The sequence below is a fragment of the Uranotaenia lowii genome, chromosome 2 (genome assembly GCF_029784155.1).
Source record: "Uranotaenia lowii strain MFRU-FL chromosome 2, ASM2978415v1, whole genome shotgun sequence".
NCBI lineage: Eukaryota > Metazoa > Arthropoda > Insecta > Diptera > Culicidae > Uranotaenia > Uranotaenia lowii.
Genome location: NC_073692.1, coordinates 265,089,677 through 265,114,816, shown reverse-complemented (window position 1 = coordinate 265,114,816; position 25,140 = coordinate 265,089,677). Strand labels below are relative to the sequence as shown.

The window sequence follows — 25,140 nt, the reverse complement described above, 5'->3', positions numbered from 1 at the left end:
CATTATGAAGTTCATTTTACGCTCGAACGATTGATACATTGGAACAAATATTTTTTTCATGATTTTCCAATGTAAGGAACATTTTAAAGTGATGAAAAAAGATCTTCAAGTTACATTTTGTGAAATTTTTAAAATAAAGTTCAATTACTCAAACAATTATTTTGTTAACATTTTTTAAACTACAAGCATTGTTATTTTGCTCATTTTGGCACATTTTTCTAGAACATTTGATCTTTGAAAGACATTCCAGTTTCGAGATATAGCTAAGGAATCAAGTATCCCCAGGGATCAAGTATCCTCATTCTCCCCTAAGGATGTAGAAAAATGTACTTTGAAAAGTTTAACAACAATAAATGTTTTTTGCCAAAGTATGGTTGGTTTTCAAAAATACGATGAACATGTAACTAAACATTTAATGTTTCAATTATTACATTTCGAATAATCATTGCTCTTTTCTCATCACCCTGGTGCGTTCTGTTCACTTGGTTTGGCGTTCTACCCTGCGGTTTGTTTTCTGACTGCTTAAGTTTTTTTATAACAATACAATCAAAATCGTATTTTTTTACGTTAATATGATCCCTGAATCATCGCAAACTTTCAATTTGGCTCTTAGATGATTGGTATTGCTGTAAATCGCGATTGTGCTAAATTTAGGATCAAGTCTTCTGTAGAAAAGGATCAAGTCTCCTATAACTTAAAAAATATCACAACTTTTTTAAATCTCATGAAAATGCTTCTAGTTCATCTACAAGTTCGTGTATCTTTCTACTACAGTCCCCCCACAATCATTAGTCACTTAACGTATCATTTCACCACAAAATGTTCGTTCATTCGGGTGTTAGTGGACCAAATATCAAGCTTTGCATGAATTTCAGTCATTAAATATTCCCTCTTTGATTTCAAACATGATTTTGATTCCAATTTTGTTGAAAAATAAAATTATTTACCGAAACAATCAACGTTTTCCAAAACCACAATTATGGGTCAAAATTGAAGCTTGTAACAATTATTAGTCATATTGCCCACAATTATTAGTCACATAGAAGTCCATGGCAACACCCGAATATCAACATGAAAATCAACACATTTCTGGCAAACATTCAGGGGCTTTCTTCGCTAGTATACGTTCAAGGGGCAATTGGGTTGAGCTAGCAACCAAGAAATGTTTTGTTTTGCTTGCGAAAAAGTGACCCATGATTGTGTGGAACTTAGTGTATTCTGTAACAATTATGGGTCACTTTTATTTTGCTAAATATTATTGATTTTTCGCATTTCATTCGCTCAGTTTTATTTGTAAAATGTAAACTCTTCTTTTGTGCTTATATGGGACCAATTCATTTGGTTAGAATCGTTTAAATACCCGCATAAGGGGCTTAACGGTTTAAGATGTCAACCTTATAACATTGGAATTTTATGCAATAGTTTCACAGCTTATTGCTCACCTTTGAAAAAAAGTATTCAAACAGTAATTTTACTGTTATCAAACGCACAAATAATATTTTTAATGCATTTTGATGATATTGTCGATTTACTAAAAATAATAATTTGATATAATTTCTTTTGGTTTAGTAGATATCAGCAGTTCTAATGATCGGTGACTAATAATTGTGTGTGACCCATGATTGTGGGGGGACTGTATTTGGAGCATATAAACTGAAAACATGCTTTCCATGTCAAAGTAGAATTCTTGGAAGGTTTCGTTCCGTTGTTGGCGGCGAGAGTAGATCCTGGTCCGAACTAAAGAGTCTGCACAAAAGCCTTCTTTAACTTTACCACTAAGTGGTTCCAATCGTTCGACTTGCCTGCTGACCTCATGGACATGTACCAATTGAGCGCAGGTCCAGTAAACAGATGAAAATCCGAGACAAAAAGAGATTCAACGGCTGTTGTGTGTTCGAATAAAGCAAGTAGCGAAACAAGCCCCAAGAACTCCTTGAGATTTAGGCCCTGGTCGGTATCGGCGTATTTGTCCAGTTTCCATTTGGAACTGCTAGCGATTTGTTATGGGAGCTGTGTGGTATATCTTGATGGAATAGTTGTAATTCTATGGGGTTCATGTTAGGGTTCCAAGGTTCTCGCCGAGCATAAGGATTTGAAATTGAGACTGAAGTGGTCGCTACTATTGACAGTGTTATAAAATATCAGTGTACCAATTGAAGTAACCCAAACGTGAGTGAACATAAATTAGCGTGTATCATTCTGACAAATAAAATTCAATCCTTTGTTCGTTTCCAACCTGTAAACACGCGTTTCATTTATACTCCTGCTGAGAGGTTATGGGCCCAGCCTAACCTCAGTTCCAAACCGCGTGCTAAAAGTTTTTCGCGAACGAAAAGTTTTCGGATCGAAAAAGTTTGTCGGTCGTAATGGAGGAGGAAACGAGATCGCTCCGGATCAAGCCGTTTGACGGATCCGGGTTTAACAACTGGTGCTTCCGAATGAAGGCATATCTACAGCAGTTGGATGTGCTTCATTGCGTGGAGAAAGCGGCTGAGGAGGAGGATTTCTGGCATGTCCGAGAAGACGATCGTCCGGAAGTTGCCACGCGAAAGGAAGTGAAAATCGCGGAACGTGTTAAACAGGACAATCGGTGTCGGTCCGTGTTGATTCAGGCTATCGCCGAAAGCCATTTGGAGTATGTCAAGGACAAAAATAGCCCAAAACAGATTTGGGATGGACTCCACAGTGTGTTCCAGCGGAAGAGTCTGACGAACCGGTTTCTTCTGAAGCGTCAATTGCTCTCTATGCGTTACAGTGAGAGTGATAGTTTGCAGGACCATTTTCTCCGCTTCGATCAGTTGGTGCGGGAGATAAAAGGTGCTGGCGCATGCATGGAGGAGGAAGATGTAATTTGTCACCTCATGCTTACGATGCCGGAATCGTATGACGCCGTGACGACAGCCATGGAGGCTGTGTCTGACAATTTGACGCTGGATCTTGTGCGAAGAAAGTACCTGGATGTGGAGGCCAAGCGAAGAGGCCAACGGCCGGAAGCGGAAAAAGAAGAGGCCGCGTTTTCTGGAAAACAGAAACCGAAGATAAAGTGTTTTGGTTGCCACGGTTTTGGCCACAAGAGGGCGCAGTGTCCGAAGAATAGTGGTGCAAAAAGGCACGAAAATAAAAGCTCGGTACAAATGGCACATGTGAGTGTGAAAACAGTGAGTTTTGTTGCAGCCGACGTGGAATTTGCTGCTGCCAGTGTGAATAGGCAATCGAAGTGGTACCTCGACAGTGGCGCGTCTGAGCATATGTCCAACGATAGTTCGTTGTTTGAGGTTATGGAAACTCTCCACACGCCGGTAGTGATTCAGACCGCGAAAAGTGGGGTAGTGTTGCGCGCACACAAGAAAGGTCGTGTCGTCGTACAAGCAGTGGTGAATGGTCAAAAGATTGTGATCACCATGGAAGATGTTTTGTACATTCCTGATCTGGCGTTAAATCTTCTGTCGCTCAGGCGATTGGAGAGATCTGGGAAGAAAGTGATTTTCTACAGAGGGTGTATAACAGTAGAGGCCGATGGTGAGACAGTGGCCACTGGTTGCCAGTTTGGCAAGTTGTACTGTATGGACTTTGAGTGTAAACAAGTGAATTCAAGTGAAAGTGCGATGATAAGTGGCAAAGTGAGCAAGAAACTCGAGCTGTGGCACCAAAGGTTTGGCCATCTCGGTAGTGATAATCTGGCGAAACTAGTTTCGAAGAAAATGGTGGATGGCTTGTCGGTAGAGGACGTCGCGGACGGCTCTGTGAAATTGTTGTGTGAAGCCCGTATTGTTGGTAAACAATCCCGTGAGCCATTCCACAGCCGTATCGAAAAGCGTGCGAGTCGACCTCTCGAAATCGTTCACAGTGACGTTTGTGGACCTGTGACACCAGTAACGTGGGACGGAAACAACTATTTCGTCACGTTTACTGATGATTTTACCCATATGTGCGTGGTTTACTTCATTCGGTCGAAGAGCGATGTGCAGGAGTGCCTTGAGGAATATGTGGCAATGGCATCCGCTCATTTCGGAACCAAGATCAGCCGATTGGTTTGCGATAATGGAGGTGAATATACGGGTAAGTCGATGCGGCGTCTGTGCAAGAAGTTGGGTATTCTGCTGGAGACAACGGTACCGTATACGCCAGAGCAGAACGGCGTAAGTGAACGTCTCAACAGAACTCTCGTGGAAAAAGTGCGGGCTATGCTAGAAGCAAGTGAAATGCCGAAGAACTTGTGGGGCGAGGCAGTCTACACTGCAAATTATGTGCTTAATCGAAGCCCAAGCGTCGCGGTCGCCGGTGATAAGACTCCGTATGAGGTTTGGCACGGGAAAAAGCCAAACGTTTCGAACTTGCGCGTTTTCGGGAGTGAGTGTTACGTACACGTACCAATAAAACTTCGAAAGAAACTTGATTCGAAGAGTGAGAAAGTTCGGTTTGTCGGTTACGGTCCGAGCGGTTATCGAGTGTGGAACGGAAGAAAGGTTTTCACAGCTCGTAATGTTGTGTTCAACGAGGAAAAGTTGGAACATTGTTCGCCGCCGGTGTTGATCGAAAACGGGAAAGACGAAAGTCGAGCGGTCGTGATACGAAGTCGTGTGCTCAATCGCGAAGTTGATCAGAACCCGCCGCGGGTGCATCAAGAAACAGACGATGAGTTTTACACAGATACTGAATAACAAAGTGAAAACGAAGCGTCGGTCGGTGATGAGCACTCGGGAAACGGTGACGTGCGTCGAAACGGTCGTGCTACGGTGCCACCCGCGTGGCATAGTGATTATGACTTGAGTGCGACAGTGTTTGCGTTAAGTGCTGAGGAGTATTTGGACGATATTCCGTCGGATATCGAGGCTCTCAAGAAGAGAAGTGATTGGTCGCAGTGGAATCGTGCAATTGAAGAAGAGCTAGCTTCATTGGAGAAGAACGACACGTGGCGTTTAACAAAGTTACCTGCTGGTAGAAAATTGGTCGATAATAAGTGGGTATTCAAGGTTAAACACAAGTGTGAAGGTGAAGTAGACAGAATGTCGACGCTGCGGATTCTCCTAGCATTGGCGAACCATGAACGCTGGCACGTACACCAGATGGACGTAACGTGTGCATTTTTGAACGGCGTATTAGAAGAGGATATCTATATGCGCCAACCAGCTGGCTTTGAGAGGGGGAATGGTCTTGTGTGTAAGCTGAACAAGGCTATTTATGGTCTTAAGCAAGCCTCTCGAAGCTGGAATCAGCGTTTCCATGTTTTTGTGAGCAGTCTTGGGTTCAAGAGAAGCGAGCATGACCTGTGTCTGTACTATCGACGACAGGACGGCGTTGTTGTTTACGTTGTCATTTACGTGGACGACATATTGCTTGTGAGCAACTCGGAGAAGGAGATCAAGAAACTCAAGAAAAGCCTGTCTGCTGAATTCGAGATGAAGGATCTTCAGGAAGTAAGGTCATTCCTGGGATTGAACATCAGGCGTGAACGTGAGATGGGACTCATGGAAATCGACCAGAGCACTTACGTCAAGAGTGTGCTCGAGAGATTCGGGATGAGCGACTGTAAACCTTCCGCTATTCCGATGGACCCACGCCTGCGATTGGAGAAAGGAGAGAATCCGAAGGAGTACACAGACAAACCGTACAAGAGCTAGTGGGTTGTCTAATGTACTTAATGGTAACTTCGAGACCAGACCTGTCGGCAGCTGTGAGCTACTTTGCGGGATTCCAGTGTTGTGCTACCAATGATCACTGGGTCCACCTGAAACGAGTCCTGAGATACCTGAGAGGGACAGTTGATAGTAAGCTCGTGTTCCAGCGTACTGAATCGTCGAAAATGCTAGAGGCGTACGCTGATGCGGATTGGGGAAACGACCCCAACGACAGGAGATCAGTTTCCGGATTTGTCGTCAAGTTGTATGGTTCTACCGTGATGTGGGCGACCAAGAAACAGGGATCAGTTGCCTTGTCGAGTACCGAAGCGGAACTGATGGCGTTGTGTCTGGCTAGCTGCGAGGTCGTATGGGCGACGAACCTCCTGAAGTCTGTGGGACAAGACGTCGAGCTACCGATTACAGTATACGAGGATAACCAACCATGTATCGCCGTTACGTCGGATCCTCGTAAACACAAACGTATGAAACACATCGAGATCCAGAACTTCTTCGTCAGAGAATTGGTGGAGAAAGGTCAACTGGAGCTGCAGTATTTGCAAACCGAGGAGCAAGTGGCGGACGCCTTAACCAAGGGACTACCATCGCCACGCTTCTGCAAACTACGAGAGAAATTGGGGATCATCAATTGAGGCGGGATATTGACAGTGTTATAAAATATCAGTGTACCAATTGAAGTAACCCAAACGTGTGTGAACATAAATTAGCGTGTATCATTCTGACAAATAAAATTCAATCCTTTGTTCGTTTCCAACCTGTAAACACGCGTTTCATTTATACTCCTGCTGAGAGCTACGGGGTACGAATTTGTAATCGGTGGACACCGCGATTGTTGCTGATTGGTGGTAACTGCTCCTATCAATCGGTGTAGGGTGCGAGTTTAAACCATGAGATGACATCGAATAGTGAGCATTAGGAACTGACAGTGTCTGTGCCTGGGAATAATTTTGAAATAATGACGATGGAGTTATGACTGGAAGGGTTTCGATTCTTACTCTTCTCGGAATCGCTGAATGAGCAGATTGATGAGGATCGGTAATAGGTGTCTGGTATAGACCAGCAGTCGGTGGAGGGTCTGCCCAGCAGGTTGTGGGTATCCCCGGAGTTTGTCCTGCTAAGAGCCCTGGCCAGTGGTATTCCAGGGTACAGGTTTTGTGGTGGCCAGTTTGACACACTAGAAGCGTATGCTCCGGATGAATATGGCCAGCCAGTAGGGTACAGATTTCCCAAAAGGGATGGGTTGTTGGTTGTTTACGAACTAGCCGAGGGTGATTCGTAGGTAAGGTATCGTGCCGACATGGAAAAGGGCTCCCGGCTACAGTATTGATTCTGTTCAACGATACAGGAGCTGATGAAATCGAGGCGTCTGATCGGCTGCCTGTACAAGGAGTTGTTCCTGCAGTAAAGACGAGATCATTAGCGCCTAATCGAGGGTAATTTGGGGTATTGAATAACCGTTGAATAATTAGTACAACCTAAAGAACTTTTTGGTACTGTGCCGGTGCATGTTGTGTCAAAGTCAAAGATTCGATGGGGTTCTAAGTGGGGTTAATCATATACTTTGCATGGAATCCTCGGTGGTTGGTACTGTTCATGTTCTAAAGTCAAAAGGGCTTTTCTCATGTCGGAAGGATCTGAGTGGTTCTGGTTAATCAGTCCAAGACGTGTTATGGCGCTTATAACATCCTTATCATCGCTGACTGAAGGCGGCAAAACTGGATTACACTGCGAATCCGTTCTAGGAATGATTTTCAAAATTTGCTCGTTCTGTGTTAATATTGGTAGGAATGGGTTCTCGAAATATGTTTGTAAGATCTTCATTTTCTAATAGTATTTACCTCGGTACTTTCCTTTACGTGGGTATGGTAGAAGAATCTGTTCAAGTAATCAAAACACTTGTTTAACAATGAATTTAGTTCACGAGTGGAATCTGAGTTTACACACGACTTCGTTTTCTGTCGTTATTGAAACTAATAAACTAATAAAAATAAAATAATAAACTAAATGAGGAAATCAAATAACTAAACCAAAACAGTCGCATTGTGCAAAAAACTGACACAAAAAGTTTTGAAACATTAAAAAGACCCAGACAGAAATTGCTTAAAGATTATGTCATGTTCAGGAAACACTACAGGGGTAATGCGCGAATTTCTCTTAAACCATAGTGATTTAAGTATTAAATTTTGTTCATAGCTGTTAAGTTCCGGTATCATAATATCCATCCAGGGCATCATTCCTCGACGCACCAAGTTAGAGTGACGCTTCCGAACGAGGAAAAAAAAACGCTCCCCGCTTGCCACAGAAGGTGAGCATATCATTAGTGGCCTGTTCATTTCCATCTATTTCTCCACTCTTTCTCTCGTTGACCTTCTTCCATTTCTGTTATTTCCTATTTTCCCCATAAACTTTAAACAACTTCCCCCCGACCAGTTAGATGTTTTCTATTTGGACGGATTCTCAGTTTTTTATCGCTTCATATGGCCTGGATCCGGGACTCGTCGTGGAAAAGCGTTGGTCATAAAGTTTCGCACCGGTCGTCGTCCGGTTTTTCAGTTCCACCCGCCTGCATTTGGCATCCCCATAAACCAACCTAAGGCAGCAACCCTTTAAATGGTGATGCCCTTCCCTTCGCCTGGCCGGCCATCCAATCTGCAGATTTAAGCTTAAACCCTTCGGCCAGAGGCAGCTGCATGGAAAAAAAGCGTTCAGGAGAGAAAAAAAATTTACAACAACCATTATAGTTGGCAGAAGGAAAATTGCTGCCGGGTGAAATTTGGTAGAAATAATTGAACGCTGTTTTTATACCTCCCGTATGCTTATGTGTGTGTACGTTTGTATAAAGGCTCGGGAGCAGATTTTCGGGGGCGTAAATAAAAAAAAGGAAAGCCTGGAACCCGACCGTTCATGTCGCTCATAATGACTGCGGAAAATGGGTCTACCCTGCCAATGTTCCACCAGCACAGACTCTAGGCTCTGGCTCATGAATATAGAAGCATCTCTGCTGATGAAGACGCCACAGCTACGAACGACGACGACGACGACATGATTTTGTGGACACGTGTTATGGTGGTCAGTAATGGCGGTCGTTTACCCAAAGGTATAATGAGATTATTCATACAGCACGCGCAATTCGCACTTGCATATTGACCTCCGACATCGGGTTTTTTTTCTCACACAAGGATGTATGAAGTAAAACCCTAATCAGTTTCACGATAAAAGGCCAGATGGTTTCGTTCAATTACGCTTTATGAAATGAATCTATTCCAATCTGAATATATTTAGAAATATTTTGACTTAACCATATAAACCCATTTATTTTTAATTTTGTTAAACTATACACAGAAGTTTGGTTTTATGATAACAAGCAAATTGTTTAATCTATGTAGCACCATCAGTTGAAAACGGGCGATTCCACAAATAAAGGGTTTTTTAAACAAGCTTATTTCTCGCGAGAGCTTTCAACACGTCATATGAAATAAAAAGAAAACAAACAGTTTTTTTTACCAAGAAGTCCATTTTTTCCATTAAGAATGTTTTTAGTCTGGACAACATATTCAATACGTGAAACTCACATTTTTAAGTTGTTTTGATAATTTTATCAGCAGTTTTCTGTGAATTCTCAATTCTGTGATTACCACGTCTCTCACAAAATACCAGGTGTCTCACGAAACTAACATAAATTCGACATAAATCAAACAATTTTCGACACATTTTTATGAGATGGAAAGCCCAAAAAAGTGTTGCCGTAACGAGACTATACATTTGACTTTATGACTCCACCTTTTTTGAAGGGAGAATTATGGATGGAAGATATCCCATACAACATCAATATGAATAAAAAATAAATAAAACGGCACATACCGAGATGATTTATTTGAAGAATCACCCAAAAATCAATGTAACTCTAGACACGAAATGGCAGTTCTAGAATGATTTTCATCAAATTTTTAATCCAAAATTGTTTGTTCATAAACAAAGAATCAATGCATTCAACGACCTTTTCTACTTTTAGAAGAAAGTGGCTCTCATACAAAATGAATAAATCGGTTCAGTAAATTTTGAATGGCAGCCGGAAAACTGCGAAAAAAATGATTCTTTTTTTCAAATTTAAATGTAGCATGTTTTATTGCACGATAATTTCGTCCATTTTAATCATTTTACTGAAATGTAAATTATTGGTCTTTTAAACTGAATCGAATAGTGTTTTATTAAGATTTTAACAAGAACTATGTAAATAATGATCAAATATAATGGATCAAAGGTGATACACTGGGAATTAAACGTCCTCTTTGTTTTCGCCTTCTTGATTTTCGATATGAGGCCCTCGGAGCCAAAGGGGTATAAGTCGATTTTAAGTTAATGATGTCAAACGATTTTTCAAATTTCAAGCCTTATATGCTGATTTTTTCAGATTTTTAAAAAAATTTTACATACCTCAACATTCGAAAGAAAAATACAAATTTTTGAAAAATATATGGAAAATGACCAAACACAACAACTTTAAAGCGTGTTTTCTCGAAATAAGCTTTTATACCCCTTTTGCTCCAAGGGCCTCATATGTCAAATGATTTGTTTACACTGCGTGAAGCAAGTTAGGAATCATTTTGTGTGTTCTACATTTTTTTTTCGCGTTGCCTGTCTAAAGTCAGCTCCTTTTGCTCTCCTGAGGATGACATACTTATCATTGGCGACTTCAACATGCCCGGTCTAAAATGGTGCTCCTCTCGAAGTGGCTTTCTGTTTCCAAATCCTGTGCACTCTTCGTTCTCGGCATCTTCTAGCGTATACTTAGACGCCCTGAGTACAGCGACTCTACGTCAGATAAATAATATCGAGAATGAAAACGGACGTATGCTCGACCTCTGTTTCGTTAACGAAGGTTTCTGGATTCCGACGATTGACTTAGCTCCCGCTCCCCTTGTCAAAGCTGTTCCACATCACCCAGCCTTAGTGGTCTCTTTCGCTGCTATAAGGAGATATGCTCCAGTGAAGAAAACGGCATCCTTCTATCAAGATTTCAAGAACGTGGATTTCGAAACTATATCTCTCGTTCTTGAGTCCATCGATTGGGAAAGTTGAGCTCGATCCTTCTGACCCAAATGCAGCTGCTGAGACTTTTTCGAACATTCTTAACTACGTTATTGATCGCCATGTTCCGAAACGTAGGGTAGCTACTGATCTACAGGCTCCCTGGGTCACTAAAGAACTACGGCGACTGAAATCGGCCAAGAAACGTGCACTCCGAAACTACAACAAGCACAAATCCCCTTACACTAAGGGAGAATACCGCAAACTAAACTCTGCTCCATTTTCTAGTATTTTCACAACTGGGGGAATTTCTTTGGAGCAACTGGCCAGAGCTGTAGGGAATATATCACCCCTAGGGTCATCTTTGAATGGTATTCTGGTCGACGATGCAGCCATCCTAAAAGCGACAGCTAAGCTAAAAATTTCATCTTCTACGGGCCCTGACGGTATACCAGCTACCTTTTTGAAGCGTTTTATGCCATCTTTGTTGACACCTATCAGGCATATCTTTCAATCATCGCTGGACGGCGGAATCTTTCCTTCATTGTGGAAAGAAGCTCACATGTTTCCTGTCCACAAAAAAGGAGATAAGAGAGACGTAAGCAACTATCGTGGAATCTCCGCTCTATGCGCGATCGCCAAATTGTTTGAACTAGTTGTGTTGGATTCCATTTTCTCATTTTGCAAGCATCACTTCTCCAACGATCAGCACGGGTTCATGCCTAAAAGATCCACGACTACAAACCTACTGAGCTTTACATCGTTCGTGCAGGACAGCTTTGCCAAGAAAAGTCAAACAGACGCCATTTTCACAGATCTCTCTGCTGCGTTCGATAAGGTGAACCACGAAATTGCAATCGCAAAGCTCGAACGTTTAGGCTTCTGTGGTTCCCTACTGGATTGGTTCCGGAGTTACTTAATGGGACGAAAGTTATCCGTTCGTACTGGTAAATCCTTTTCTAGGCAGTTCGTTGCTTCTTCAGGAGTGCCTCAAGGAAGTCATTTGGGACCGATCATTTTCGTGATCTATTTTAACGATGTACCCTCGCTCCTCGGTGGCACAAAGCTCGCTTATGCCGATGACCTGAAACTTTTTCACACTATAAACGGCCAAGACGACATCAACTTCCTCCAACAGCAATTCACCGCTTTTGCTCACTGGTGCGATATCAACTGCTTGCCCTTGAACCGCAGTAAATGCTCGGTAATATCGTTTACCCGTAAGCGGCATCCTCTTCATGCAGAGTACATCCTCGGAGACCAAACCATCATCCGGGTGGACCATATCAACGATCTGGGCGTTATTCTCGACCGAAGGCTAGAGTTCAAGATTCATACGAACTATGTTGTCGACAAAGCTTCTCGAAGCCTTGGATTTTTGTTTCGTATGGCCAAAGATTTCAAAGACGTATACTGCCTGAAAAGTCTTTATTGTTGCATAGTTCGTTCTATTCTCGAGTACGCTTCAGCTGTTTGGTGCCCTTTCTACCAGAACGGAGGTGAAAGAATCGAGGCTATCCAGCGGCGTTTCTTGCGGTACGCTCTACGACACTTAAACTGGCAGGATCCGTTTCGCTTACCTAGCTATGAAAGCCGCTGCCGTCTTATAGGCTTAGATACGCTTCAAGCACGCCGAAATGCTACACGTGCTCTAGTTGTAGCGGACCTTCTCACAGCTAGAATCGACTGCCCCGAACTGTTGGAGGCCATACCTCTCAGCGTACGACCCCGAGGATTACGAAACCAGAACCTGCAGCTCTACGTTCCGATTCGCCTGAACAATTACGGGGCTAACAGCGCTTTCATCGGCATTCTAAAAACTTTTAATCGGTTTTCCGAACATTTCGACTTCGACGTCTCAAGGAACGTGTTCCGAAGAAAAATTTTAAGTGTATGAAGTATTGTAAATATAGTCTTATGTTGATATTAATTTTAATTTGTTAGTTAGTAATCATTAGGATCAACATGTGATCCGTTGATGTTTTAAACAATATTTCTTAGTGAAAAATTACCGAAAAATGGTGGGCTATGATTTCAAATAATCCGAAATGCTACATTTCGCACGAGGGCGAAAATTTTCTTGCATTTGAAGAGGAAGCGGTTGTGAAAGCAGGACCGAAAACTGAAACAATGGCCATGAATTTGGACTATGATGACACCGCCGAATTGAATGGTAATATTAAGCAAAATTTATTTTATTTATATCAACAAGAAATTTCAGGTACCGAAGAATTGGTCCAGTTCGCATTGACGATCGAGGGCGACGAATCTGAAATCGAAGGTCTAGGTGGATCGGATGTGGAGGACGAAATCGAAGCTTGTTATGGCACCCGCCTCGCACCCACCAAATATCGTCGACTGGAAGCCGAAATTATTCCTGCGATTTCCAAAGAAACAAGACGTCGTTCTACCAGGAGTGTTGTCTAGCCTACTGGCTCAAAACCCGGCGCAGCTAAAAGGCCAAAAGCAAAAGCCAAGAAAAAGACTCAGTTTTAGAAAAGAAATTGCTAAAAGTATGATTCAATTTGGGAAGCAAATTGACCTGTCACTTAGAAACAGCAACTGAATCATCGAAATTTGGCTTTAGCTGGGCCACCTCTAAAAGTGCGTTTTGATGCATAGACCGATGTGTTCAAGTAATTATAAAGAGAAATTCAGTTTTTTCAAATGCACTAAGTGCAACGTCTGCTTATGTTTAAAAAATAACAGATACTGCTGCACAGCATATCGTACGTCACCAAATACAATTCACAAAGTGAAATTATAGAAGTAGCGAAGAACAAAATACAATTAAAACAGGCATTTAAAAACAACTTCATACAACTACAAAACGATAGCTTACAATAGGAGTACGCACGATGAAATGGTAAGAGCTCATGATTAAATTGATGCAATACTGTTTTTTTCTAATTGGTACTTTCATAGCAGTCTTATTCCCAATGGATATGATACACTTCGAATATGTTTTTTTTTTTTCAAATCATATTTTTTAAGCAAAATAAAACAGGTTCTATTCTGGCAATTTGACGAAAAATCAATATTACTGTTTTCAAAATGCAATTAACCTTGTGCATAAACTTATTGTGAAAGGAGTTCGACAAAATCGAAAGTATTTTTTATGGGAAAAATCAAGTGAACAATTACCTGGAAACCAGGAAACATCAATTGAATCGTTTTGAATCAGAATCTAAAAAATGATAGATTGCTTCTGCCAAACACAGAGAAATATGCCAACGCAAATAAAAGGTGGTTAAATTTGCCTTTTTCTATATAACTGGAAATCAAACATTGATTTTTTAGAATCAAGCTGTTGAAATACACTCGTGACGACCGAACGACTAAGGAATGTAAACAACAACTAAGAAATGTAAACAACAACAGAGAATCGTCTGTGAGCGAGAATGATAATTCGCTATTGTTTAAGTATTGTCGTAGAGAGAATTCGTATTGTCCACCGGTGTTGTTGCCGGTTGAAAAGATTGGAAATCATTAGTGAAGTGTTGCCAATATGACGTATGGATAATTCAAGCATATATCAATCACTATTGCAACCTGACCTTTATACAGGACTTGACTAAAAAATCTTTATCATTGTCAAGTCTTGTATAAAGATCAAAATTAACAGTTTTCCGATACAAATAGTATTCTTTACTCTGCATATCACAAGACGAGCGAAAGATGCGGGATATGCGCTTGCTTCAAAATCAAGAAAAACGTTTCTGAAACTTCTTCTAAAACGACAAATTTGAAAAAAGCTAACAGAGAAACGTTTAATGCCAGAACAGGCACTGGGTCTGTTACTCAGTCTTGAAGAATGCTAAACAACATTGCTGAGTTTCAAGCACTCCCTAGCCATATAGCATCTAGATTGTGGATTCATTTGAATGAAGTGATCATTATTTAACCCAAAATAAAAAGCAGTATAGTTTTATCAATAAGTGAGGATGTGACAGGTCTCGCCAGAATCAATACAATCAAAAATTTGAACATTGATTCAAACATTTTCATGAGCTCATTAGTTCCTTTGCGGTTACCGATCAAAGTTGAAGGATATCAGAAAACTGTCTGGCAGAAACCCTTTTTTCTTCACCTAGATTTTGTCGTCCGTAAAGGTTCAGAAGAAATTTAGGAAAGCCAAGATATCACCACCAAAGAAACAGATTACCGTCATCATGCCACATTTGTATACCACACCACTTATTAAATATTTATTTTAATAAGTATAATGTGATCACGTTATCATTAACTGACAACAAAATTATGATGACATAGTTTGTCACATCTTAAACTAGTTTTTTTATGTTTAAAATTAAGCTATAAATGTTCAAATTTTATCATTTTTCGATGCAGTTAATAACTTTACCCAGTACGACTGATTGGCTTAATGATATCATCTACTAACTTTATATTGGTTTAATATCCTATAACAACACCAACCGTGTATTTAAAAATATTTTTTCGGACAATCTCCACATTTTTTTGAAGCAATAATTTTGTAGTTCAGTCACCTGTCTGTGGTAAGATGCAACAAAATGGAAATCAAAGCGACACCTTATTGATCTCGTTTCCATATGCTGGAATATGATTGTTTTGTATAATACCTTTTTTTTACTTTCAAATTATATCCATCCAAACATTTATTTTCATGATTTCAGCTGGTAGATGTTATAGTAGTTTCTTACCCCTAAATGTATGCAGCACCTTCATGTTTCCTTACAGCAGGCCCAAAACTTACCGCAGTTGACAGTACATAGAGCAACAAATGATGAGTCTGTCAAAATTTGATGCCGACATGTCTTCTGGAGATTCCGGAGGAACTAATTCCTCTATGCGGAAAAAAGTCAAAAGTCTTTAATGACTTTAGTTAAAAAAATGCTTCAAATCCAGAAACTTTCAAATTCGGTCTATTGATTTTTTGCTCCAATATAGAATTTGTTAAAATATTAATTCACATTACCTATAAACTGCCCTTTCAGAAATGGCAAGTAAGATCTAAAGAGGAAATAAGTCTTGCTGAATAACCGCAGAATTCGTGGCCGAGACTAGTTTACAAATCAATATACTAAGAACAGGTGCAGAAACTGCAATTTTGGCAATCATTGAAAAAAATACGGGCTTGGCTCCAAGAATAACTGAAGTTAATATAAATCTAACAGGAAAGAAAATAAACTAATTTGAAAAATTGAATTAAAAATTTTTTTTTGAACACTCCTATTTGTTTTCACTTAGAGTTGGTCGGGATTCGACCAGACCGAACTGAACGCTAACAGCATTTTTTCGAGACACTTGAACTTCATGTGCAAATATTTTCATCTAGAAACAAAATTTTCGATTTTTATGAGCTAGAATCAATAGTTTATAATTTTGATCATTCGTATTCGGTTTTGCGATCTAGGATATGAATAACTCGAGATTTAGTTTCTGTTGTTTTTAAATTTTCCAATGGCGCTCAGTTCGTTCTGGTCGAAGGCCGGCCAGTTAAAGATACCTCAAACTTGGAGTATTTTTTTTTTTTTTGTTTCGATTATAGTCGTTTTACCATATATATGGCAGTCGCGACTTCAAATCAAATTTCCAGTTGGGAAACCAGTTTTTGAAAAACTTATTCGGTACAACTGTGCTCGATGTTTACTCTTGGGCTCGAACTCGCGGACTTCGGCTCAGGAGGTAACTGGCTTGCCAGCTGAGTTGTATTACAAGCTACTTGAAGTAATTTTGAGTGGTTTTGAAATCTAAACGTGGAATTTTCGAGTTTTTGTTGATGCTATTATCTGGAGCTGTAGGAAAGCGCTTCATTATCCACTGCGGAGGCCGAATTCATCACGTTTTCTAAAGCCTTCTCAAGAAGTAGGTAGTGTAGTTAAAAAGCAAGTCACATACCAACAACGGTTATTCCTGCTAAATAATGGAAAGTACTTATTGCGCAAACATTGAGGACATAAGTTGAAATGATTAAATGCAGCAATGTTTTACATTTGTTTGTTTTGTTTATGTTTATAGAGACTTTAATGTTGATTATTCAAAGCATCACCGTGTGTGAATGGTGGAAAAGTGTCAAAAATGTTCACAAAGTTCAAATCAAGCATTGTAGTGAAGCACATGATCGCCAACTACGGTTAAAGGCGACCGCACAATAGCCCGTCGTGCGTCGCGTCGTGTCAGCGTCGCGTTGACATTTCATTTTGGGGATATATTTTTTCGTATGAACCCCCACAATTATGCGTCGCGTCAGCGTAGGCATAGTACTAAAACGCAAAACTTGTTCTAAACAGCAGCGTTCTCCAACGTCGACGCTCTGTTTTTGAAAAAATTCAAAATTGTAGCGCGTCAATGATAATTTTTAGGAAGTGTTTTCATCAATATTCTAAAAAGTTCTTCGTTAAATCAAAACTCGATACAAATAAAATCAGTGCGTTTAAAATAAATTAAATCGTGCTTTACGAGAAGCAAAAAAAACAGCACGAATTTTATTTTGTTCATATTTCTACATTCCATTTTTTTACAATTAAAACAAATCAATATTATCGTAATAAAATCGATACACAAATTTCAAAATAAATTATCACACTTTTTTATTTACTTTATGTTTGTTTTATTTATACAAACATTGAAAACTCGAAAGTATTGGGTCACAATCATTTTAATTGCCATCCATTGGATCCTCTACCGGCGGGAGAATTGGTTGGTGGCTGACCAGAGAAGCATTTCTGGCTACATTTAAGGCTCCAGCGCTGGAAGGCGTTGCTAGTACCGCCAATGGACCAACGACACTTGTTGCAATGAATTGAATCCTTCCCCGCTGGGAGGCAATCAAACGCATTCCTCATCTATCATATGCATTTTGAAATTACCCTGTGCAGCCTGTCGATCTACTTCCGGTTGGAGGATTGACTTACTGGCACTACTGGCAGGATCCTAGGCTGGGAGGTGCCAATTCCGCCGTTGTGAAGTTGATGAGTTGGCTTCTAATCCGCTGAGAGATGATTAAACGAAGTCCATCTCTGCCTTACTGCCATACTTTACATTGCTGATCGAAAGCAACAAATCAAAAAAAACGTTTTGGTTGCTATGATTCTTGACGCTGTATTGTGATCCCAAAATCGTCGTGTGCGTCGCGTCAGCGTTTTAGAACTAAACGTCGGCGTTGACAGCTGACGCGACGCGACGATCGACGCGTTATTGTGTTTCAGCCTTAAGGGTCATCAGGAAAGTCAAGTCTCATACCAGAATTTTTGAATTTGAATTAGCAAAAATCTAAGTGTAGATCGTTGAAATGTCCAGCAATTTTTTTCTCCGATTAGCTGAAAGTGTTGCCTCGTTATGAGTCCTGCAAACCTAACCTCAAACAATAAATTTTTGCTTGTTCCAGAGCTCGTAAGCTGACTATCCGGTACCGAGGCTATGAGACAGATGATTTCTAATGGACGAAAAATCTTATGAAAAACCCTGTATCGAACAAATTATAACGTTTGAATCCTATACCATGTCTACTCGTGGCAAGGTCCCTAGCATATTAAAGTATGTATTTACTGGTTGTTTTGTAAAACATATGATGATTTGCCAAGATTCTGCTCCTGTGGAAAAAAATAACGATTTTCAAAACGAAAACTTCGGTTTTAGCTAATTTTAAAAGCCTAAAAAGAGTAATCTTGTATACAGCCTTCGTAACCTACGATCTATACTAACCGATTATATTTGAATATTGTTCTCATTATGGTTTTACTTCGTTATTGTCTGGTTTTACCGGCAGGAATTCCAAAAAAACGCTTTAAAGTGGCTCAAAAATAATCAAGTTTTTGTTAATTTCGAAACAGCTTTATCCACTATATTGCCACAGTTTCCTTTAAAGACTGAGTAGGCGTGTGCTGAAGCGTCAACACGTTTTGTTTTCGGCTGTAAAAATTTTGGCAATAATTTTATACGAAAATTTATGTATTTTATATTTTCAATTATCAAACGCATGCTCGGTATAGTTCGTCGATCATGTGGTGTATCAGTATTTTCGTGTGTAGTGAAATTTTTCAATAAATTCTTTTCCTTTGCGTGTTATTTAGAAAACATAATCTGCGCCAAGAGATGGCAAGATAGAAGAATTAAGGCAAGGTTTTCTGTGCTTAAATACTCTTGTGGAAAAAGCTTGTGAAAAAATTATCCAACGCTCCTAAATTTTGGTGTAACGGGGGTAACGATGAAATAATGGCTACAGGATCAGTGCGATGCCAGTTAACAGCAAGGAATATTTAAAGAAGAATCAACCATCAAGTCTCGTTTACTACGAAACCCAAACAAAGCTAGCTAAGTATCTTTTTCTTTTTATATTTATTTATTGTTTTATATCAAAATTGGCTGACATTTAAACAAAAAAGCGCAATGTTTTCTATTTCATAGTACGGAAATGATTTTTTTTCATTCTTTTTAATAATGAATAGGTTACATAGGTAAGTTTGCAATAAAGAAAATCGCGACTGAAAGTGGTATACATAAGATTAAAAACGCCCAAAAATAGGCTCAATCTTTGCATGCAGTTTTATTCCAATACGGGTCTCGTGGGTTTAAAACTACGAAGATGTCAATGTTTTTTATCCTGGCATCCTATTTCAAATTTTGTTTTTTCCCATCACAGACTAGAAGAGTCCATATAACTAGAAATATGAAAAAAATTAAATATCGGTGTTCCTCGATTAAAACTTGAAGACAGAGTTGTTTAAAAAAGTATATTTTAATTTTTGAAACTAGCTTTCGGGCGCTTAGAAACAATGAAGATATTTTTCCACTGTTTATATCCAGCAATTTCTTTTTTAAACATTATAAACATATCTAAAGCATATTTTAATAACACGATGCATGCTTGAAAAGTTGGTTTTGTAGTTGTTATAAATTATTTTAAAGGAAATGTACAACACTAACAAAATAAAAATTCTAGTGTAGGATACAAGGTTGCAATTGAGGGATTTAAGTTAGATTTTTTTTTCAAATACACTTAATTTAGTTGAATTGTAACATTTGGTTAGATGTTTTGTCTTTAGGAAAATAGGAGAATAGGAGGCTCAGAATCAGATCATACTAGTCAAAAGTGTCTCAAGATCACATCCTTTTACCCACTCTCCAGAACAAAATTATTTGCTAGGCTGCAGAGGTGACCTCGGTCCTAAAGCACAAATTATTTCTTTCATCCCTTTCTCTCTTTTCCAAACTATCTATTGACTACTAGGACGTGGCCTTCGCCGTTATTGATGATTAAAGAGAGAGCATCAGTTTTGGGCATTGTGAATGTGCTGTCAGTCCCAGACACCATTCATTTGACCATTGAACAAAATTGGTGGCCTCGGTCAATCACGGAGTAGCAACCATTGGCGATAAGGAATTCGTTCTACTAAGCCACGCCTGCGATCATGGGATTCGAAATGCATTTTATTTAATATAATTTTACTACCAAGAAAAAATTTTTATGAAGTATACTGAGAAAATTCAACAGAATTGTTCAATATTAATTTATTACTAAAAAATATAATGAAGCATTTTGGGTTCAATGTTTGAAGGTTTAAAGGATGTGAGTAGTCAATCAAGCTAAGCTAAGCTATATTACCCACAGTTTCCTTTAAAAGAGAAGTATTGGACCCAAAACAAGCAGAAATTGAAGGAGGAGGATGCAGCTACCTAGAATACAGATTAGACGAAGTAAAAGTGGGAAAAACTGATCAATATCATGACCAGGAGTACCAAGAATATAGTTGAAACTTATCTTACAAAAAACTATAGATAGTTTTTTTCAAATTTTTTCATGCATTGTCATAAGAATAACTTCATTTCCTTCATAGAAAGTATTTCGATCAAAGGAATGGTTTTTGAGATACACGCATTCGTAACTGTCCCATTTCTAAAAGATCTAAGCTTTAGTTGACAAACGGATTGGTCGAACGTCATTTTGGCGGAAAGAAACAACATAACCGTGTCGTTCTTATAACAAGCAAATCTCATTAGAGTGCATATCGCCCCAATCATCCATCCCATTGAAACACTTTTGGTAGGAATTCTATTCAATTTGCTACAATACGTCCATAGCTAAAGACAAATATAGCGTTTTGTATTCACTCACTTAAACTTTGTGACTTTTCTGTGAAAGTACCTATTACGTACTTAGGTATTCGGCGATCAGAAATTTAGAGAAGGCAAAATTTTCCATGTTTGCGCTTTATTCTTTACAAATTCTCCCGAATGATAGCGCATTCGGGAGCCTTTGAAATACTGTCGGTTTACTCTGCACTCTTTGCGGTTTGCTCTGTTCAAATGCTTTACAGAATCGTCTATAACGAGTTCTGATTTAAGCTGCGAAATCAAAACAGTTTACTACTACCAATTGTCTTTTGGAGAGAAACATGAGTAATTTCCAACAGCGTCCTCAAAGATTCTAAAGGATTCCAGATGTTTTTCACATTTAAAAAAATGCTTTACATTGATTTCCTGTCTCAATCGGACATGACTCTCAGCTCGATTTGCGAAAGCGGAATTTACCGTTTGAAATGTAAACTAAACTCATTATCGCACTAGACGACGCTGTAGATACAACACACTCGGTCTTTGGACCTGCAGTATGTGTCGCTGATTTTGAAGTCTGAATAGGCCAAGGGCTTCTGCTCAAATATCCTGAATCGCGAGAAAACCAATAAGGGGAAGATATTTATTGCGTGATGTATTGTGATTAGCAGACATTGTAATTTGTAACATCTTCTTGATCATTCATTTTCTAAAATTGAAAATCAATAATTTTACATTTTTTTAATGAGATTAACTGGAAAAGAAATATTCAAAACTCATTTACTTCGAATTCAAGGTAAAATTCAAAATGCATTAGCCAATTTCTCTATCTAGAATTGTTACTTTAATTTATCGGCCTTATCGGTGAAAAGTGATATCCTTTTTGATAGGAACATCTAAAGATTATGAAATGTTTATAGATGGATAGAAGGTTAGATGAAAGGAAAAATAGTGAAAATATTCAAAAACGCTTTAAATTTTTTGTTTGTTGCTTTGTTGTTTTGTTCTATTTGGCACCTTTTCTTAGAACATTTGATATTAGTAAGATATACCGGTTTCAAGATATAGCGAAGTATCCTCATTCTCCCCTATAATTCTAAGTGAACTGCAATAAAGCGCTTCGAAGTATACATTTTAATTTGCTAAATCTTTGATTTAACGACTTAGCTTAAGATAGTTGTTATAAATTTATTCAAACAAAAACAAAAGGCCGATATTTGAAGCATAGTTTTAAAACATTAAATCCAATACCAATAACATATTTCAACGCTTACACTTTAACTGAGGATAAAACTGAAAAGTTGACCCGCAGTAAACAGCTGAAACTGGAATGCTGCGGCTACTGTTGATAAATTCATTACATTGCCGGCCAATTCAATCGTAAAACTAAAACCCTGTAAATCGGGCTAGCCGCTGATAAACAATTCATGTTCGCTACTTTTTTATTCATTGAGCACTTCCGCGTCCTTCCGGTGGCGGTGGCGTTATTTACCGGATTGCCTAAAGCCTGGAGCAACAACAACAAGAAAAAAACAACAATTCATCTCCCACAAACCGCTACACTGGAATGTTCCAAATCAATGCTGCCTGCCATAAGGTAGTGAACATAAACATCGCAACATCCACAATCCACCTGAAGGTAGGCAAGCAACTTCAGCATCAATAATGCACTTTTTCTGGTTGGCAGGAGGGAAAGTGAAGGGGAAAATTCCTCTCGCACGCTTCTCACACCATCGTCAATTGCCAGGGATGAGCACCACAATAATTCATTGTGAGTCAGTTTAAATAACCCATCACGATGCCCTGGCATATGAATTGGTCTCACACGTGCACTTTTGCACGTGTGCTCGGCTCGCGTTTCTCCTTGCATTCACAGGGTACATATGTGTGGTGCTTACCTCGTTTTTGTGGCGACGACAACGATGGCAAATTGGTCGGTGATTGCTGCTGCTGTAATTCCTTCTGTTGTTGCTGCTGCTGCTGTTGAGATGTCACAGCCAGGACATGCGCACTCAAAATCAACACCGAGAGGAAAATTTGTATCCATATTTTCCCTGATTTGCGTAAATTATTCACTTCGAACTGCAATTTTTGCACCATCGTGCTTCGGTTGTTTTGAGAGATTTTTCTTTTCCGTTAAATCTGGGTTAATTTGATGGCTTGGGGTTGTTTGGCTGGTATTTATGTAATTGTGTTATCCCTTTCTCCTTTCCTTGCCTTGGCACGGGATTCTGAGCTGCAGTGTAAATATTATTTTTTTTGGTTGAATTTTTCTTCGAGAGCTCGGGGTTCCTGGAGTATAAACACAACACCTAACAGACACACACACTCGAGGCTACGAGGTTTGATGACATTCAGCTGACAGGAGCCACAAACGAAAACACTCCGAAGCTGAAGGACACTCTACAGCGTATCCAAACATTTGCACATTCCAAAGATAGGAGAGAGAAAATTTACTGACAATAGCCAGCGAAAACGAAGCCTTGACCAATTTAAAATCATAACAACTCAAAAGCTTTGGGATTCACTAAGTTTGCCTTCATTCAGCACACCATCACAGCAATAATTCTTGTACTCTTCTCTGTAACTTTTACTAGCACCCATTCACGGGACGGTCGGATAAGATTTGCAATCTGAAATGATTCTCACACCATCCAAAATTACTTTCATTATATTTTTTTTCGATCTCAAATTTGTATCACGAAACTCAATTTTCCTTCGCAATTTCGACTTTCAGCTTTCCTCCAGGTATCCAAAATCGAAAATTCAAAACGCCAGCCGAACAAAATCGATAGGAAAAGGGAAAATTAAGCACTTTCCATTAGATGTTTCCCTTGCTCCACCGTAGAAGCATCAATCCGAGCTCCGGTGTTCCCGAATGTCCTTAGCACTTTGGTAAGAAAAATGTCTGGAGCTGTAATGAGAAACTTTCCATCACATCCACCAGCACACAGCACTTTTGCTCACACACTCACGCCACGCCGTCGTTAGAACAACCCGAAGTAAGGGGGGATGACTCTGACCGACTTCCGCTTTATACCTTTTTCTTTTCTGGAAGAGAAGCGACGCGAACCGAAGACCAAACCAGACTGAAGTTCACCAACCGGAGATGCCGAGGTTTTATTCTGCCCGCGCGCGGATTCCCCAATTTAGTCCATACACTTGGGTCCCGTAGATTCGCACACAATTGGATCATCAGCTGAATGAAGGTCGTTGTCGTTGCCAGTCGGCGGCAGGCGTCCGTCTCCAATTGTGGGAATCTCCTATACTCACTCTCGCTACTCACACAATTGCTCAAGTGGTTGAGTCGAGTACACAAAAAGCATGCTCCATCCCTTTGAGGAACAAGTCCACGTGCTAAATGTGGGGCACCCCGGAGAAACGTTGTGGTTCTCCAGTATGTTTCCCACCAATGAAAAGCTCTCTCTCCCCGGAATTGAGCGAGTACGACGCATGAACGGCAATAATGTCAGCTGTTCTGGTGAATGAAGACCGATCAGCTGATTGCTAGTTAGGGGGGATGATTCGAACAGCAGCGTGGCTCGTGAATGGCAAAACGTGGTGATGAACTTTTTATAGCATGGTAGTGAACAGTTGATGATGAAGTATGTGAACGATGTTAACCAGTACTAGATGGATTGATTTTCAAATATTCTTAGAATAAGTTATCATACATTTAGTTCCTATTGGCCTAATAATTTCAATGCCTTTTCTCGAATAAGAAATATTTCGAAAAATGGTAAACTGAACTTTTTTTATATCAGATTAAATTTAAATATCCCGTTACATAGAGGATTTGGATTTTGTGATTCCAATCTAACTGTTGAAAGTCAAAGAATAAAAATTCCCATTCAATCTATTTTTGATCCTTAACGTATGATTTGGTAGAGTACCGTCAACTGGGACATCATGCAACACTTTTCAACTTCAATAGCATCTTAAAATTTAATGTCCAGAGATAATTAAACCGCTTGAACAGCAATAGTTTTAAGGTTCATGGGACATCAAATTGGCGTAGTCAGATAAATTATTGGTTTCACCAGTGATTTTTAAATTTACAAAAACATGCAATTTCACCCCATTCAGAAATAGGAGTAAGTTGCATCTCACTTTGTTTTTAACGAGAAATCAAATAAAAACGTTTGACAATTTATAGTTTTTGACATATTTGTGATGTCCTAACCAATAAAGCACTAAATTCAGAAAGTTTCAGTTTTGTTCGTATTACATTTTATATTTTTTCTGTCAAAAATGTTCTAAAGAAAAAGCATACATGTGCTACATAAATTTAGGGGAAAAAATACTACAAAATATCTACTAGCGGAAATCATAAAAATTCATGTTTGGATGGATGAAATTTTGAAATTAACAAACGCGTGATGCAAAACAATCATATTCTAGCAAAAGGTAACGAGATTTAAAGGTGAAATTTTTATTA

At 39.4% G+C, this 25,140-nt stretch overlaps 1 protein-coding gene across 1 annotated transcript in view; it reads right to left on the bottom strand.

The window, feature by feature from the left end:
* Positions 1-23,804, bottom strand: part of LOC129750148 (uncharacterized) — a 295,384-nt gene extending 271,580 nt beyond the window's left edge. The window contains exon 1 of the mRNA XM_055745390.1: positions 22,601-23,804. Coding sequence (XP_055601365.1) covers positions 22,601-22,802 — 202 coding nt within the window. The 5' untranslated portion in view covers positions 22,803-23,804. The remainder of the gene's footprint in view (positions 1-22,600) is intronic.
* Positions 23,805-25,140: the final 1,336 nt, after the last annotated feature.